The sequence below is a fragment of the Vigna unguiculata genome, chromosome 3 (genome assembly GCF_004118075.2).
Source record: "Vigna unguiculata cultivar IT97K-499-35 chromosome 3, ASM411807v1, whole genome shotgun sequence".
NCBI classification, from domain to species: Eukaryota; Viridiplantae; Streptophyta; class Magnoliopsida; order Fabales; family Fabaceae; genus Vigna; species Vigna unguiculata.
This window is the reverse complement of record NC_040281.1, coordinates 45,311,740-45,331,796: the sequence shown is the minus strand read 5'-3', so window position 1 is coordinate 45,331,796 and position 20,057 is coordinate 45,311,740. Positions and strand designations below refer to the sequence as shown.

Here is a 20,057-nt window from a genome sequence, read left to right as displayed (position 1 = left end):
TACCTTGCATTATGCATATGAATTATTGTTGTAAAAGAACAAAAAAACACAAAAAGTTATACCTTCCGAATTATTATTATTTTATAGTTTGCAACGTGATTACATCTTTAAGCACGTCTTAACACAGCATGCCTAAAAATAATAGACGTCGAAGAAAAAATGTTAGTAAAATTGTAATATATTTACCATCACACTTTCTAAATATATGATTTGAAATTTATTATAAGTCATACATTTTTTTAATTTTCCTTTCTTAAATATATATTATATTAAAATTGGCTTTCATTAAGTTTGAAATTTGTGATTATTTTTTCAACGGCTAAATTACTCGGAACATAACCAATTTGGTTTCAAAATTTTAAAATGGTACCCATTTTTAAGTTTGTCTCAATTTAGTACCTAAATTCGTAATGTGTATCAATATAGTACCCTCTGTTAAGTTTTCACAAACGCCCTTAAGCGGGCCTGAGCTTTTTCAAGCTGTTCAATGGCGTTTTCCTATAATTCTTCTGAGTTTCGAATAGTTCTCCAGATTTTCTGTTTTCAATTATCTAATAAATCACGTCATGAAAGTAGACTCTCTTTCCATCCATTTCAAAATGTCTATGATCTCTTCCCGAACCAAACATGAATCTTTCGATTCATTTGGCTCTCACACTCAATTACTTATCGGAAATTTACCAATTTTTTATGTAATGAGCCTATCATCTCTTCTCTATTCAAAGTGAAAACAATTACCAATATAAGACCAGAATATTCGGAGGACTCTTTTGACCAAACAAATATATGTCAACAAAGTTGTTTTTTTATTCAAATCCAAAGACTTCTTTTGAATTTATACATAGGTCATCCATTGATTACGCATAGTACAAATGGGAGGTTTAAATTCACTCGTTTTTTATTTCTCGCCATAAATAGGATTCAAGCCATTTTTTTTATCGACATGAGTGTTTTATATCGAAAAAAAATCGAATAATTTTTTTGAAACCGTTTCCTTTCTGTATTAATATAGCGGTAGAAAGAGTACTACACTGCGTATAGTCCAAAATTTTTAACTATGGTAATAGTCCAAAATTTTTGGTAAATAGAGAATCAAAAGTGGATTACCAATAAAGCGCAAAATACTATGGTTCTTTAAGATTTTTCTTAATTTATTCAAAAAAGAAAATGAATTCAGAAGTAATTCGCGGGATTCTGCACATTTTCTTAATTCTAACTAAACTAAAAAGTGCAGTTTGGTTAAATCCAATTTATTCTTTGAAATAAACAACTCGCACACACTCCCTTTCCAAAAAAAAACCAGTAGACCTTACACTACACAAAGATTTATTGGATTTGTTCTAAAATATCAGTATTAAACACAAAACATCCGGCGGATGGCCAGGAGCCCAAACAAAGGAAAGAATCGGTTATATTTTTCATATGATCTCATCTCCTCTTATGAATAGACTAATTATCTTTCTAATATTCCTATTAGATAGATAATATAATAATCTAATTGGAATATATAATTATAGAATTTGATATAATTTGGATTGGTCAATCAATTGGAAGATTCCCTAAAAGAATGATACTTCTTAGAATTAGATACCAGTTCTTTTATCAATTGCAAAATTTATCTAGTTTGAACACTTTCAAAAAATTATCTTAAAAGAAATAAAAGAGGGGTTCATTGGACTAAACAAAAAGAAGAAAGAGGGTGAATAAGTATGTGAATACCTTTCAATTAGTCCTTCTCTTATGTTCTTATCTGAACAGATAAAGAATTGTAGGAGTGAATTATTAATATAATTCGAAAAAGGAAGTCCACATATGTATTTTTATCCTTTTAGGATTAAACAAAAGGATTAGCAAATAAAAGTGCTAATGCTACAACCAGCCCGTAAATTGTTAAAGCTTCCATAAAAGCCAAACTAAGTAATAAAGTACCCCATATTTTTCCCTTTGTCTCTGGTTGTCGTGCAATCCCCTCTACAGCTTGCCCTGCGACAGTGCCTTGACCAACCCCAGGTCCAATAGAAGTAAGCCCTGTGGGCAATCCAGCAGCAATAACAGAAGCGGTAGAAATAATTAGATTCATGAGAATTTCCTCGTAACCTACATATAAAAGAAAGAAATAGTTAATGATATAATGAACTAATAAATTCTGACTTCATTTTTCAATTACCAAGACTTTTTCAGTTAAAGTAATTAATAAAAATAAGAATTACAAATTGAAAATAATAGTTATTAAACGAATTACTTCGAGATTTCTTTTTTCGTCTCGAACTACATAGTTTTAGGACGCGATAAGGTACCTGCCAAGTGTCATTGTCTTAATTTCAACTTAGTCCCCATATATGCCTATTTGTTTTAATTTAGTACCCATATGTGTTTATTTGTTTCAATTTAGTACACGTTCTATTTGTTTCAATTTTGTCTGAATATTTTTTTACAAAATAGAGAAATATTGTGTCTCCCTTAAGACCAAATTTATTATTTATATAAATGTTATATTTATATTTGTTATTAAAAATGACTTATAAAATTAAGTATTGAAATTTATATTGAAGTTAATAGTAAAAGTCATGAATAACAAATTTACCAAAACTTTGTTATTCATGGGTATAACAAATATCAATGTAACAAAACATAAATCTTTTAGTAAATTTAATATAAATTTCAATACTTAATTTTATAAGTCATTTTTAGTAACAAATATTAATATAACATTTATATAAATAATAAATTTTGTCTTAAAAGAGATACAATATTTATTCATTCTAAAAAAAAGTATATTTGAACAAAATTCAAACAAATAGAACATGAACTAAATTGAAACAAATAAACATATATGGATACTAAATTGAAACAAATAGACACATGTGGAGACTAAATTGAAATCAAGACAATGACACTCAGGTACCTTGCCACGTGTCACTAACAATGTCACGTGTCACATCAAGGATTTGACACGTGACCATTTAAAAAAAAAATTAAAAAAAAATTTTAAAAATTAAAAAAAAATTAAAAAATTAAAGAAAAAATTAAAAAGTTAAAAAACCAAATACTGACACGTGGCAAGTTACTTAATGGCGTTTGTGAAAACTTAACGGAAAGTACTACATTGATGCACATTACGAATTTGGATACTAAATTGAGACAAACTTAAAAATGGATATTGAAATTTTGAAACCAAACTGAGTATATTCCGAGTAATTAAGCCTTTTTTCAACTAATTAAATTGTCTATTTGGAATATGAGACTCCAAACATGTAATACAATAAAAGAACAAACATCAAAACAAAGATGGAATCTCAAAACTTAAGTCGACAAACCTTTCTTATGTTAAATAAGGCATTTTAATATTACTATTAGTTAAGTCCTGACGATATGTATAATAACTATGTTTGACCTTCTCGTCCTTGACTTTCTTCACAAAGCTAATGTTTTATTTTAAAAAATAAAAATAAAACGAAGATGTTTAAAGCTGAGATTATTTTTTCGTTTTTGTAATATACAGTTACTATATAAGTAAAAATATTTAAACATTTTTCAAAAACTATTTGAAAACAAAATTATATTTCTACCAATCATTTCTTTTACAAAGGGAGGCTAGGGAATATCGAAATATTCTAAGTATACTTCATGTTAGACCATCCAAATGTTCATCTCATAATTGCTCACAAAAGAAAAATCTATAAAAACATTTCATTAATATTTATTTTAAAAATTAGAAACACTTATCATCATTTTAAGGGTTAAATATTAAGAAAGATTAGATCTCATTTTCCGTCGTGGGTAAAAAGTTAGAGAAGAAATAAGTGCACTAAGAATATTGCTGATTCAAATAGCCAAACAAAGTGCACCACGAATAAGCTTGTGCTGTAGCAGAGTTCCAAAAAGCCTCTGATATTGCCAACAAGTCTTTGGTACTGCAGATATATGGATAGGCTACAACATTTTTCAATGCGATAAAGTAGTAATAATGGTAAAATACTTTATATGGCAAAAGATAATAGCTTATGAATAGAAATCACCACCTACAAAAACTATAACAAGTTCATGCTAAAACTGGGCTTTTGTTATGACCAGGATCTGCAGCCCAATATAAACATATCCGCCCAACATCACGACGCTTTTGCTATTTCTTGGGAATAAAATAACCCAAAATTCTTAACAAAAAAAAATCCACCATTTTAAATATAATTTTCAATATTTAAAAATTTTCACGAAATAAAATCACAATCTCAACCCAAATGCACGTTTGTTGCAACATTATATTATTTGAGGAAAATTTTGGTAGGGATAGAAAACGAGTCGCTTCAATCTATTTTGGTCCGATTCGTCCATCAAATAAAAAAATCAATAATGATAACCTTTCCATATACAGGTTGGACTAACAGATAAAGTCTGATTAACCCATCACTTCTTTTCAATTTTTTTTCAATTTGTTTATATATATATATATATATATATATATATATATATATATATATATATATATATATATATGTGAATATATGAATATTGAAGGTATATTTAATCATATAAAATATTTTTTAAACTTTTAATAGATTAATTAATATAATTATTATATTTATATATTAAATTATTCTATTATAACTAATAATTGAAATTTAATTTGTAAATGTTAATGATTTAAATTTAAATTATAGTACTATTATATATTCACACCTTTAAAAAATATAATATAAAAAATTAATCTTTTTAATTTTTTTAAAAAAACAAGTTGGGTTGGACTAGACGGGTAGGGACAGAACGGACTGACAAGTTAAAATCTTCAACTCAGCTTGTCTCTTTTAACATGGACAGACAAACTGACCCGTTAGGGTCAACCTGTTTCGCCATCCCTAAAATTTGGCAAAGATATCTTTTATGTAAAATTTTATAATAATAAATTTGTAGGTCTTTTTATTTTTATATTGTTTATCTTACTCATATATATATCTAATGAAAGACTTCTAACTTAAATTTTAAAAAAATATTTCTCAAGTGTGAGTCACTTTCATGTTGGAATACTTCTATCTCAAGAGAAAATATTAAAGTAAGAATATTTTAATAATGATCTTAATTTTATATTGGCGTTCTATAACAATAAACACTTTTCTTAAGTGAAAAACTTTTATTATAAAAAATTCATAAATTCTAAAACAAACTTAACTTTGATATTATAATATTAGGTTCACAATAGCAATATAAGAATTCATAACTAAAATAAAAGATGAAGAAAGGAACCAAACAAACAATCAACAATAATGTAATTTTACTAAAGCAAATAAAATTACAACACCTTTCTCTCTAACTCTAAAGAGAAAACTATGACACTTTTTTCTTGAAAATAGGAAAAACAATAATAAGGAGAACTTTAAAGAAAATAATTTTGTATGCATAACTAATAAAACAACGTGCTTCTTTTATAATAAGAAAAGTAAGCATCAAAGTATAATTCACTTATTAGGGGTGTCAAAATTTTGGTTGAATTACTCTTTTGATCCATATTTTTAGACCAAAAATATCAAGTTGGTTCTCTAGTATTTTTTAGTCTCAATTTGGTCTCATTTTTAAAATCGATTTTTAAAAATTGACACAATTTGGTTCCTTTGTTAAATTTCTTGAGGTGAAACAATTTTTTTTTTCAAAATTGACACTATGATTATGTCAATTATACTAACAAAACAAACCATTCTTATTTACAACTTCAATTTTTATGTAAAAACATTGATATAATTCAAGAAATTTAACGAAAAATGATCAAATTGCATCATTTTTTCAAAAATCAAAACTAAATTGAGACAAGAAAACACTAAAAAACTAACTTCATATTTTTGAACAAAAATAAAAACTAAAAGAGTAATTCCAATTTTTTATATAAACCAGTAAAAGCATTGTATTTAAGTTTTTTTATGCTAATAAAAAAAATAAAACTATAATTATTGTTATTATTATAATTCTAAAATTAAATATAAATAATTTTTTATAGTTTTATAATATTTAATTTTCATTTTATAATAATTAATTTTTAAAAGTAGAAAATAAAAAAATGGTTAAATTAAGAAAATGATCACTTAAAAGATAATATTAATAAAATAATTATTTTTATTTATAAAAAACATTTAAAAGTTAAGATTGAAAAATAAATATAGACAAAAAAAGAAAATTCTTTATATATAAATATAGATGCATAAATTTTTTAAAAATATATTTAAAATTATATAAAAAAAAAAATAGGGGCTATAACCCTTTGTCATGACTATAGTCCGCTACTGCTCTTGTATCTCATATAAGAGATTACTTTTTGCAAGAGTTTTCATACCTTGCTCTGAATATTACAGAGTTAATAATTTTGCATCATCATCACTTATTGAATTGTTGATGCAATTATTGCATTTGAATATTGCAATGTATTTTCTAAAGCACATATAAATTTATCATTATCTTATGTGTTTTCATCACTATTAAATTTTCTAAGGTTGTTTTTAAGATTTTTCCTTCAATATGAATCTTACACAGGGGTGACAATACAAGCCGATCCAACTTGTTTAGGTCCGACTTGCATTTGTCCCATACAATGTGGATCGGCCGCTCCACCCCACATTTTCAACACAGGTTGAAAAGTTCGACTCATCCCGTATAAGTGCGGGCCCGCAGGCCATCCCACTTTTAAAAAAAAAAAAATTTATGATAAAACCTTCAATGTTCAAAAAATTGGAAAAAAATTAGGAAACTTTAAGAAGTTCACAAAATTATTAAGCAAAGACTTTGGGGAGTTGGATGATAAATTGATAATTCAACATTTTCATCATATTCATATTCGTACTTTAACATACGAGATGTATTCTTTAAATTTTGGCACATTAAAAAATACATAATACATATATTTTCTAGTCATACAAAAATTTAAAACGTTAATGTAAAAGTTCAAAAAAAAAATTAATAGACACAAGTGCAATTTTTGATGCGAGCTTGTAGACCAGCCAATACAAACTACAAGCTGGGCCACTACGAGCTTGCGAGTTAACTGTCTTAGCCCGGACCGACTATCGGTCCGACAGTTCAAGCCCATATTGCGAGTCCTAATCTCACGCCTTATATAGTTACCTAATAAATATTCTTTCTTCAAATCTTTCCGGATGTTGTACCTCTTGTAATATAAGTACAATATCATCATACATTTTTATTTTGATAGCATTGGCTCCGACACTTTTTAAGACATAATAATTTTGTATAAACATGGACCCACTTGAAATAGACTCATAAGTGTAAAAAACGATCCTAATGTATAATCATGTATCAAGTTTAACCTTAATCATCTATTCACCTATCCTATAATTGTTTTCTACTATTAATGTTAACTTGCACCTCTTACTTTTTTCTTGTAAAAAAGAAAGTTACAGACCCAAAAATAACATAAAGCAATTAAAACAAATATATTTTAAAATTGTTTCATGACATCAATTTAATTCGAAATCATTTTTAAAATTTGTGTACTACAAGTGCAACTTATTTTTATTGTAAGAGTAATTTTTATTTTATCTTATATATGGTAATGAACACTAATATAGCATTTGATTCAATAAATTGGACTAGAATTTAGAATTTATTATCTTTAGGAATGTTAATGAGACTGGTAGGATATAGATAATAGCTCTTTTATCTTTTATTTGCCAGATAATTATTCGCCTCATATCCGTTTTCATATTTATGTAAATATTCGTTATGCGGGTATCTATATATTTTTTTAATATCCACAGATATTCACGGGTATCTGCGGGTATTTACAAAAAAAATATTTAACAACATATATTAACTATAAATTCAAATAAAATGCAATACATAACATTCATAAATTTCAAGCTAAGTCCAAAAAAAAAAAACTTCTTTTAAATAGTGTTGGATGACAATTTACAAAGAAATGATTTTTTTTTAAAATTAATCGATAAAAAATAACTCTTTCAAAATCAATGTATTAATATTTTAATCATGTATATTTATTAGTGTTAAATAAAAGTTAAAAAAATAATTTTTTTTAAAATTAATTAATAAAAATAACTCATTCAAAATGAATATATTAATATTATAATCATTTGTATGTTTGTTTTAATTTCTTTTTAATTTAAATTAAAGTATAATATATTCACGGTACATATTCTATTATATCCGTGTACCCGCCTTAACATATAGCTATAAAAATATTCATTATCATTTATCCATTATTGACCGTTATTCACGTGTATCCGTTGTCTCCGTTTACATGTTTTACCCCGCAGAGTACATAATCTTTTGACATTCTTGTTAATAAAATAAACGAAAATTAATTGCGAGTTAAACCGGTACACAGTACTGAATAATTACTGAAAAATATAATAATTTACCAAAAAAGTAAGAAAAGTTGGACACTTATTGTGATTTGTATAAATTAATTCCATAAGCTTAAACTATTTGTATAACTCATGGTCATTGTCAGCAGCCTCTGATTTGTCCTAGCTTTTCCGTGCTTATATTACTTTTTGGTTCCAAAGATTTTGAATGAATGATTTGTTTCTTGGCTGAGTTTTCAATTTTGTCATCTTCTTGCAACGCAAGTCTCTTTTGCCCTTTTATACAATTTCGTTTTTGACTTAACTAACTCGCCTCATTTCCTATGACTTGCCAATTCATTTTCTTCATATGCCTTCATAGCTTCGTTCCAATTTCGGTTACAACTTTCAACTTCCCTCTGTTGCAAACGTATTTCTGATCTTGAGCTGATCCTTTACTAACATGGATTTTCAAAGCTTTATGAAAGGTTGGATGAAGGCTTCTTACGTGGTCTTTGTGTTCCTCTATGCTTTCTTCCTTGGTGCTTTAAAAGGTGTTCTTTTTTCTTTTACATTTCTTTCACACTTTATGGTTCATGATTTAATGTTGACTTCTAAAAAGATTTGGTTTTTTCTTTCTTTTGCTGATTTACTCTCATGTTGTGAAATCTGAGGTGAATTGGATGGTGGGTTATTGAGTTTTTCTTTAAGTTCTGCAGGCATAGTCGTGGGTCCTATTGCTTGTCTGGTTCTTATTTTAGGCAACGTTGGGGTGATTCTGGCGCTGTTTCCTTCACATGTGGCTTGGACTGTTTATACCCTTTTTAAGTAAAATAGTTTCTACAGCTTCCCTTTTCTCTTTGTAGAATCAGCAATTCTATTTCATATGATGAACGAGGATGGTTTGTTTGTCTTTGTAGGATTCAGATGTTTGATGCAGCCTTGAAAGTTGCCATTTTTATTGCTTTGCCTGCCTTGTTTTGCTTGTGGTTGGGTCTAGGCATAGCGGGAAGCGTTCTTGTTGGAGTGGGGTATGGTTTCTTTACCCCTTGGGTTTCAACTTTTGAGGCCTTCAGACATGATAACGAGTCCAAGAAATTTTCTCACTGTATTGTGGTGAGTTTCTGAGATGTTCTTGCACTAATCAAGATTGTTGTTAAGTTTTATTAGCATGTTTTTACTTAGTGTAGAAGTTATTAGTTCATTTGTGGTTTCTCACTGAACTCAGGATGGAACTTATGGAACTATCAAAGGCAGTTGCACGGTGGTTAGGGATTTTGCAGATATGTGTTACCATTCATACCCAAGTTTCTTAAAGGAACTACGTGAATCACCTACCTCAGATGAACGTCAGAGGCTAAGGTAAAGGTCATAATAAGATCATTTACATATTAAATTAAATTTTGATGTAAATATTGTAAAAGATTTATATACAGTTATCTAATCATAGATTGATACGAATTAAAGTGGTTCTTTTTAGCTTCTTTTAACTCAAATGGAAATTCATACTGCATATTCATATATTGATTGAGTGCTTTGACTTACAATTTCTGTTTGCAAAATATTTAATTAAAGGAGTACTCTTTATGACCATTGAAACTTGTTTTATAGGTTAATTCATGTTCCTGGATGCGTCATTGTTGGGATACTGGGGCTAGTTGTGGAGATTCCCCTTTTCACTGCAATTGCTATAGTAAAGAGCCCCTACATGCTGTTCAAGGGCTGGTTCAGACTTTTGCATGATTTGATTAGCAGAGAAGGTCCATTCCTTGAAACAGTTTGTGTTCCCATTGCTGGTTTGACAATATTTGTGTGGCCACTAGTTGTCCTTGCCAGCATATTGTTGGCTATTATATCAAGCATTTTTTTTGGAATTTATGCAGCTGTTATAGTATGTCAGGTTTGATCACTTTTTTTGTTCTTCATTCCCCATTTCCTTTGCTGAATCTTTGCTTTTATCTAACCTTTTAACCTTCCTGTGGGTGTAGGAAAGATCTTTCCGTAGAGGTTTAGCCTATCTGATTGCTATGGTTGCTGAATTTGATGAATATACAAATGATTGGCTGTATCTACGGGACGGGACATTCTTGCCAAAGTACACATTTTCCCAATTAGTCTTCTTTACTATCTGCCATTTATTCCGTTAACATCAGCATCCAATTTGCTTGCAGCCAGGCCCCAGTATCGAAAGAGAAAAGCTTCTCAATCATCCGAGTTTTCTGTGAGAGGATCCAGTGTGGGTGGAAGCAGATTAAACACTTCGATGGACCCGCCTGCAATGTTTATGCCAAACTTAGCTCCTTCAAGATCTGTTAGAGAGGCCATTCAAGAGGTGAAAATGGTGCAGGTAAGCAGTTTTTCATCTAATGTTGATTAAATTAGTTTAAAACATTGGCAAATAGACTCTCCAATCATGTCACTTTAAATAGAAACTGTAAGTTTGGATCTAAATGTTGTTATGCTTAGATTACACAATTAGCTCAATGGATGGTGTCTGCCAAAGTCAAACCAAGAAACGAATAGGCTCTTTGGCGCATGTTAGGGGTAATGAAGAAACCTTGTTGAAGGATTTTATAATAATTATAAACAACAAAACAAAGAACAAGGTATCATATATCATCATCTGAGCAAGTCATGACTCAAGAATTTTTTATTCTGGTTTAATTATCAAGGTGATGCATGTACTATATTTTTTTATTTGTGCCAATGATTTTGATGTCTGGCTTCCACTGATTTTTCTGTACTGGTTTCTATTTTAAATAACCTACAGAGTTGGCATTTGGTTGATTGCTGTCTTAATAACTATATGACTACGCACTATGCAGCATAGCTATGAAATGGAATTGTGCACGTCTAAAGAAAAACTTGTTATCCAAAGGCTTTAGTTGACAATTTCCTTTACTACATCATCTTCCTGATCTCGTTATGCTTTTGTTGTGATTTCATTACTTGACACAATCTTTGTTAATGTCGTTTTTAAATCATAATATACAGATTTGGGGAAATATGATGAAGTACTGTGAGATGAGAGGCAAGGAATTATTGGATGCGAATGTACTTACAGGTGCTGACCTCTGTGAATGGATGAGGGGAAAGAATATAAATGAAGCTTCCATAGTTGGTGTTGGTTTGCCTTGTTATTCACTCCTACAAGCACTTATCTTCTCCATCAAAGCCAATTCAAGTGGTGTATTGCTGCTTGAGGACTTTGAGATTACGTATTTGAACAGGCCAAAGGACAAGTTGTTGGATTGGTTCTTCAATCCTGTGATGGTTCTGAAGGAACAGATAAGGGTGATCAAATTGGGGGAAGCTGAAGTGAGATACTTGGAAAAAGTAGTTCTCTTTGGATTCAACAAGCAACGCCAGGAGGCTTGGGATAATGGTGGTTTAATGACACCTGATGCTCTTAAAGCTGCCCAAATGGAGGGAATTTCCAGAAGGTAAGCGATCAATGAATTAGATGATGAATCTCTTCACTCTATGAAGTATACATGATAATCTATTAAGTTGTTAATGAATGCATTGATTTTCAGGATGATTGGAATGATAAGAGGAGTATCAAAGCTGCCAACATACAGAAGGAAATTTCGTCAGATTGTAAAAGCTTTGATTGCTCATTCTTTGGAGAAAGACGTTTCAGGAAAGGCTTTAGCTACTCATTCAGGGGATGTATTAGATATTTGTGAAAAGGCTTTGGTTACTAAATATTTGGATTCGGAGAAAGAACCTTCTGGAAGATCCAATAGGTCTATAGTATCAGTTGCCTCCGATGAAAATGTTTGATTACTTTTGTTTTCTAACATTGTCAATTAATCATTGTAAATTCCTTAGATTGTTTGATAGATTGGTGTAATTTGCTGTACTTCAATTTTGGTTTGCTTCATGGTTTATAAACAGTTTGAAACATTTTCATTAAGGTTTCAGAAATATTTTTTAAAATTTGTTTGCAATTTTTCTTTTATTTATAAAATATATATTTCATTTTTTAACTATATTTATCTATGATATCTCATCTACTAAAAATGTTTATGAATTCTAAATAGATAGAAAATGAATTAATAAATATTTTCTGTCTGATTAATTCATTATAATTTAAAATAAAATTTATGATGTATTAAGTTTGTCACCCTGTACGTAGCAGCCATTCTTGCTGAGCTAGACAGTTTTGGGTTGGTTTAGTTTGGACTGGCGAACTGTTGGATGAAAGCCCATTAAGAATAAAAAAAGTGTTGCTCTTGCATTTAACATTGTTATAGTTTAGTAATTATAATAAAACATTGTTATAATTTATTTAATAATTTATTGTCATAATTTTTTATTAGAATTTAATATAGATCGAAGTTTATAAAAGATTTATATTAAATTTAAATTGTTACAAGTTTAATATTTTTTTCTATGTAATTTGATTCAAGTGGACTATTTATAATCATTATTAGTACAAAAAATGGTTCAAGTGAACTATTTATAATCTTTATTATTATAAAAAAATATCTTCTTATAAATTATAGAAATGAAAGAAAAAGAAAATTGAAATATTTTAAACTTCATAATTTGTTTTCTTTTTATAATCTTTTAAAATAATTGTTAACTTTATCAACTTTATTTTATTTATCCGTCTTTCTTTTCTCATGTATTATTAATACATTAATTTCTCGTGTTTTATAACCTTTACAACAACCAACTCTTTAAACCTATGTAAGAACAAAGAAAATGATTAAGATTTGAAATACAGTGAAAGTAATATATTTACAATAAAATTAGCACACAACAATATTAGAAATAAAAATAATGGAGGAAGACACCGACATATTTAGACAATTTATAGAATATTACATGGAAAGTATTGATTAAAAGAGTTGGAAAGTGCGCCAAGTTGTCCAAAAGAGAGTGGAAGTGACAAAATGCGTATAATATTGGAGAGGTGAGAAATGGATAGAACACTTATTCCTTGAAGTTGTACAATAAATGAACCAAAATATACCAACAGAACAATCTCAACAATTTAGTTTGTCAAGGATAATCAATAATAAATGTAAAACAACTTGAAAATGCATGTAGGTTGCTATATTATATATTTGGATGCATAGTAATACTATAAATTTTAGGAGCAATGGAAAAGATACGAAAGTGTTATTTAATTCTCAACTTACACCGAGAATCAACCCACCATAATACATGACTTTTTATGCATATTTTTCACATTAATTCGATCACTATAAAAAAATATAAATGTAGCTTCCAAATATTAGAGTCAATCTTATTATGACGTTATTAATGACAGCTAATTTTATTTTAATATAAAAATAAAAGATTAATTTAAAAAAAGTAAGAAGATGTAAAATTATTTAAAATAAAAAAGTTAATGTCAATTTAATACATAATAACCTTGTTTATTTTTAATTTATATTTATTTCAATTAGTATAGACTAAGCAGACATTACCTGTAGAAAAAATAAAATAAATAAAGCTGGTGTCAGCTTAATGAATGTTAATCTTATTTATTTTAAATATATGTATTTATTTAAGTTAGTGTGGGTTAAAAGGACGTTGTAGCTGTACAAATAATTAAATATAAATATTAAAAACAAATAAGTTAAGTTTCTGGTTAGCGTATTATTTTTAATATTTATACTTATTTAAATTAATATCTGTTAAACCGACGTTAATTATAAAATAATTAAAATATTATTAATGGTTAATACTAATTTTATCCATTTTTAATATTTATATTTATTTAAGTTATCTCGTACTAAATTATATATTTTCAATCTGTGTGTATTTTTTATATTCAATATGGATGGTAAATTAGTTTTAATCTAACAATCCATGTACAGTCATACCTTTTATATAAATTTATATATAATGTGTGTGTGGTGATAAATTTTTACATAAATTTCACCACACTCATACATTTCATGTACACTTTTTTTTTTTCATCTACATTCATTTTTTTCATCACACTCAGGGGCGAAACTTAGAAGAAGTTTAGGGGCATGGCCTCTCCAATTTTTTTAAATATATGTTAAAATCTGTTTAATATTTTTTAAAATAAATTTTAAAAATTTTAAATAGATTTTTATTTCTTTTATAAAATATTATATTTAATATTAATAAATAATAAAATATAAAATTAAATAAAGTAAGAATAATAAATTGTATTGAAATATTTTTCTTGTTTTCCCTTATTGTCTTCTAAGTTTTTTACGTATTGTATTTATCTTCTACTCGCATATCTTTTGTTTTTGAAAAAAAAAAGTTACACACAAATTCATTTTATGTGCTCTTATCTTTCATCAGTTGTCTTCCATTTTTTAAGATAAAAAAGTAATTCTATGTTGTCTATTGATAATAAAATATTAGTTTAATATTTTTGTATCTTTTTCATCTCATGAGTTTTTTATACATTTTTTGTACGAATATAGAAGAAAATATTATAATTTTTTTGGTTAAATTATACCTTTGGTCCCCATTTTTGTAGAAAAATATCAATTTGGTCCCTCAATTTTTTTTATCTCAATTTGGTCCCTATTTTGAAAAATTTGATGCAATCAAATTCTTTTTGTTAGTGGTGTAGTAACAATATTAAATGGGGTGTCACGTGTCAGTTCCTGAATTTTTTGAATTTTTATTTATTTTTTTAAAAAATTTTAAAAAATTAAATATTTGCCACTTGTCAAGTTGACAGCGTGCCACATGGCAGTGATAGTGCCACATGTCACTATTATGCCATGTGTCATTTCACTATTCTCAATTTGGTCCTCGTATAGTGACATGTGGCATGATGTCATCTTGACACGTGGCAAATTTTTTTTTTTTAATTAAAAAAAAATTCAAAAAATTCAGAAATTGACACGTGGCACCCCATTTAACACTGTTACTACACCACTAACGGAAAGGACTTGATTGCATCAAATTTCCCAAAATAGGGACCAGATTGAGATAAAAAAGAATTAAGAGACCAAATTGACATTTTACTACAAAAATGGAGACTAAAGGTATAATTTAACCCTTTTTTTAGTAGTTACGTCTCTCAATTTTCGATTAGATTTTAATAAATTATTTTTAGTCTTAATTTTTTAAATATGTATATTGATTAAGAATAAAATAATAGATTCTTTTTAAGCATGACACTAAGGATCCAATTGTTGAATTAGATGAACCTTTTTTAAGATTGGAAGTTTCATATTAATTCTTTGGAACTTATTCAAGGAAAATGTTCTTAAATATGGAAATATCCAATGAAAAGAGATCAAATTAGAAAACATATTTAAAATGGGTTTCATATCAAATACAACTTCAAAACTATCATTTTTTTAAAAAGAAAATGCAAAGAGATTTCAATACTAAATTATATATATACTTTTATTATATCAAGTGCAATGATTCAATATATAAATTTTGAATATATTATTTTGGTTCCTTCAAAATTTTTTATCGAGATTCGCCACTGATCACACTCTATTTTTCACCCACACATTCATTTATATTTTTTCTTATCTCCATCATCCATTATTCTTCTCCTCGTCTCTTTTATCCACATTCTTCTCTACTTCTCTTCCATCCACATTCATTTCCCTTATACTCATTTATCTCTTTCATTCATTATATATTTTTTTTCTATTTTTTCGTCTACATTTGTTGAATATGAAGGTATTGTACAAGGTATCTATTTTTTTAATTTATGTTGGTTTGGCTAACGCTAAATAGTTATAATAAAACAATCAATTTAAAAATTAGTGACAAAGTTATATCGGCTAAGCCACTAATTAGAGTCAATGTTAAAGGTCGGCTCTAGTTATCATGATTACTTAGACTTTATCATTTTATCGTGATTTTTATTTTTTATCTTTTTATTTCCTTACTTTTATCATTATATTTTACCATGTATTTTTTTATTTGTATTTATTATCTGTACAACTATTTGTTTTTATCTATCTTTATCTAGTTTTACTATTTATTTTATTCAAAACAAAATATTTAATTTGACATAACAAACAAAAAAATGTTATATTAAGTACTAAGTTAGTCCTTAGAGTTAAATACTTCACTGACTTTGAGCTTTCTAAAATCCTTAACTACGTTAAATTGAGAAATCTATGGAAATTGAAGATTTTATCATTTCAATTCATTTTCAATTAGGTCTTGCTCTAGCCTCTTTAGGGGTTATTACTTCCTTGGTAGCACAACACATGTACTCTTTACCTGCTTATGCGTTTATAGTGTAAGACTTTACTACTCAAGCTGCCTTATATGTTGTGCCTTGGAATTACGGCATCGAGGCTACTACCGAACAAGGGGAAAAGAGCCCGAGGTAGGTGGCAGAAATTGGAGGAATGACTCGTTCTGAAAGATGTTATACTCCAGAAGAGTTGGAACTAAGACAAAATACCAAATTAAAGTAGATCAATTTTTTTTCATTCCCGAAGAAGTGTATATTTTACCAGAATTTTCTTCCATAATGGTACGGAACAATAGTATTATTGAAGTAGATACACCAATCACTGTAAATATAAGAAGTCAAGTAAGCGGGTTGGTTCAATTGGAGAAGAAAAAAAAAGATTCAATTAAAAATATTTTCCGGGAAAATACAATATGATTCCACGAGATCTAGTTTCATTCAAGTAACGGATTCTAACCAATTGAAAGGATCTTCTAATCAATCCAAGGATTCTTTCGATTCCATTAGGAATGAGGATTCGAAATATCACACATTGATCAATCAAAGAGAGATTCAACAACTAAAAGAAAGATCGATTCTTTGTTGGGATCCTTCCTTTCTTCAAACGGAACGAACAGAGATAGAATCAGAGCGATTCCTTAAAATCCTTTCTGGATATTCCTCAATGTGCCGACTATTCATGGAACGTGAGAAGCAGATGAATAATCATCTGCTTCCGGAAGAAATCGAAGAATTTCTTGGGAATCCTACCAGAGCCACTCGTTCTTTTGTCTGAATTATAAATTAGGAAGCTATAATATTACAAATTGGTAAGGGTTAGAATATGCATATTTAGTAAGTAACTCTTTTGAAAATGATAATTGTAGGAGAAAATTGTCTAGATAGCTTTTAGTAATATTTTGGGAGGAGAAAGCTATTTGTTACATGGAACTTACAGGGCACAGAAAGGGTTATTAAGAAGATGAAGTTGTCCCAAGAAGATGGGAGGACATATAATGACTTCACTAGAATATATATGGTTGCTAGTGATAGGATAATGTTTTTTTGGTAGGAGCTGTTTTAGGACGTGGGATTCATCTGAGGTCATTCATTAGTATGTATAGTTTATTAGGAGTTGTAGGAAAACTTTTGAAATAGAAGATGAAGTATACGATGAGGAGGAAGTAATAAATTTGTAATTATTTAAGAAAATATTCAATGTTTGATTTTTTTTAAAATAATTCTATTTTTTATTTATTTTGATATGATAACAAAAATAATCTTTCAAGTTTCATTTATTCAATGAAATCAATCACAATGTAAAAAAAAAAAATCTTAAATAGTAAATTGGAATTGAAAGATGTTTAAGAATTGTTTTTTCTCTTTTACTTAAAAACGTGAATTCAAGCATAACTTTTCTTCTTCTTTTTTTTCTGTTATGGAAGTTGTGGTTGTATGCATGAGTTGATTTTTCTTTATTATTTCTATTGCTACCTGAATTACCTGCATGAAGTGGTCAAAGCCTTGCATGTCTTAAAGAAACGGAACAAGTATCTGAAGGGAGCTTCTTCGTTGAACTTAAAGGACGGTGGGTCTATGGCGGTGAGCGACACAAGGGTTACCTCGTCCTCCTTAGAAGAACCACTTCTTTTCAAATGTCTGCTGTCTCAAATAGGTATATTTGCTCTACTCCCTTGCCTCTCGTCGTTTTCGTAAATGGGGCTGGATATGTAGAAAAGCTGTTCTCCTCCACGTCAAGGTTTATCATCATGTGAAAAATTTCTATGGTACTATGCAGAAGTGGGGTTGGAGATTTGATTCTGAAGGTGCTATGAATAAGAAAGATGGAGGTAAAAAGAAGTCTTACTTAAATGCCTGACTATTCTCTCTAAAATAATAATGTCGAAATCGAATTAAAAGAGAGTGGGACTTCTGTAATTTTGAGTAAAAAGTCACCCTTTCAGTGGAAAAAAAACTTATTTGAGACCCGTACTAAAGTCAATAAATTATCTAATTTCTTGAAAGTAGTTATTTCATTCTTTCTTGCACTATTGTATTTTGAAAATCGTAATAACTAAATTTATCAAGCTAACTTGAATTATGGTGGTGGGATCCATTTTGAATAGTGAGAGGAGCAGAAAGGGAATCTATTTGAAACCAGGTGTATATTCTGGGGGAGCCATGAGCGCCAGCGGTGGGAGAGTAGAGTAACAGAACCTAAGGAAAACTGGAAAGGGAAGAAAATGAGGGGAAAAGACGGAAATGTGAATTGTTTTAAAGAATATCCTCTTTTTTATGAGTAGAATATCCTAGTTTTAGAGATCATGAAATTCGACACCTCACTCGAATTATGCCGCAGGATAATAAGTTTTATGCAATGCAATGATTATTGAATAACGTAAAGCTGGAATTGCTCAGGCATATTGCTTCCTGCTTCTGTATGTGTGATAAAGTACCCCTTCGTCTCTGCCTTCACGACCCATTCCACATCATGAAATTCACGCGCAGCAGGGAATCTCAACCCATGTGCTCCGCTAACCCACTCCCGCTAGCTAGTACGGAACAAACGCCTTCTTTCTCACCACGCTACGTAGCACCACAATTTTAAATATAAAAAATAAGACAAGTTTCACTCGTACAGATTTAACTAAAATAAAGAAATTATTTTATTGAGCCAATATAATTTTTCATATAATAATGATAGTAGTGCTAGAAAGAAAATCATAGAATGCTTTAAATATATATTAGTAGCATTTTAAAAGAATGAATGCTATTTACTCACCAATTTAAGGATAGATATAAATTACTGAGTAAAGTTATACATTATTGACCAGAAAAGGACGACCGAAATAATTAGGTAACTCGCCACTGGTCATTTATTCATTCCCTTTCAACGTCCCGAACTCGCTGAGACATTACTATCTGTTATGCTATGGAGCAGAAGCAGGACCACACTCGCACCTTATGATCCTTTTCCAGCCGGTGAATAATACCAATGAATTTCAAAAACTTAACTGTTTCGGATTTTGATTTTACCCAACAACAGGCAGTACTATCTGATGTACGTAATTTATTTAAATATGTAAGAAGCGAGAAAGAGGTAAGTGTAGTAGAAATAACAATGCTCTAGTTTTACTCTGTAGTCTGTACCAATTTGTTGTACTTGAGAAAGTGGAATGAATTTGGTTCCAAAACTGGAAGACTTTTCTCACATGGGGTAAAGGTAAATAAGATCACCTGTCCGTCCAATCCTCTCTACATTTCTGTAACTGTAACTCACGCCCATTTCCTATAATTAGACAAACAATCACGTCCTCCTCCAACATTTCACCATGCTTGATAATATTCTTCACTGTGTTATTTTGTTCCCTTTTGATTTAATATAATATTTTATTTGGAACGGAAAAGACCTCGCCATCCACGCAGAAACAACACCCATCCAAGTTATCGCAGAAAGTTTCGGGACAAAAGGCAAAGTTTTTCCATTGTTTAAAATAAGGGAAAAGACAAATCAGCACTAAAAATATAAATCAATGAAATGACAAGACAGATAAAGACGGGTTAAATTTACGTCATGGGAAAGGGGAAAAGAAGAA

At 29.0% G+C, this 20,057-nt stretch overlaps 1 protein-coding gene across 3 annotated transcripts; it reads left to right on the top strand.

Moving 5' to 3' along the window:
- The first annotated feature begins 8,546 nt into the window (after positions 1-8,546).
- LOC114179871 (uncharacterized membrane protein At3g27390) lies at positions 8,547-12,197 on the top strand. 3 transcript variants are annotated; one of them, XM_028066356.1, is made up of 9 exons: positions 8,547-8,854; positions 9,020-9,128; positions 9,221-9,416; positions 9,529-9,662; positions 9,912-10,191; positions 10,289-10,395; positions 10,476-10,647; positions 11,295-11,743; positions 11,837-12,197. In XM_028066356.1, exons 1-9 carry the CDS (start codon positions 8,764-8,766, stop codon positions 12,084-12,086), a joined length of 1,788 nt encoding a protein of 595 aa, XP_027922157.1. In that variant the 5' UTR covers positions 8,547-8,763; the 3' UTR covers positions 12,087-12,197. The 3 variants fall into 3 exon arrangements, with proteins under 3 accessions (XP_027922157.1, XP_027922156.1, XP_027922158.1); XM_028066355.1 differs by having other exon boundaries at positions 9,912-10,200; XM_028066357.1 differs by lacking the exon at positions 9,020-9,128 and having other exon boundaries at positions 8,552-8,854; positions 9,912-10,200.
- Positions 12,198-20,057: the final 7,860 nt, after the last annotated feature.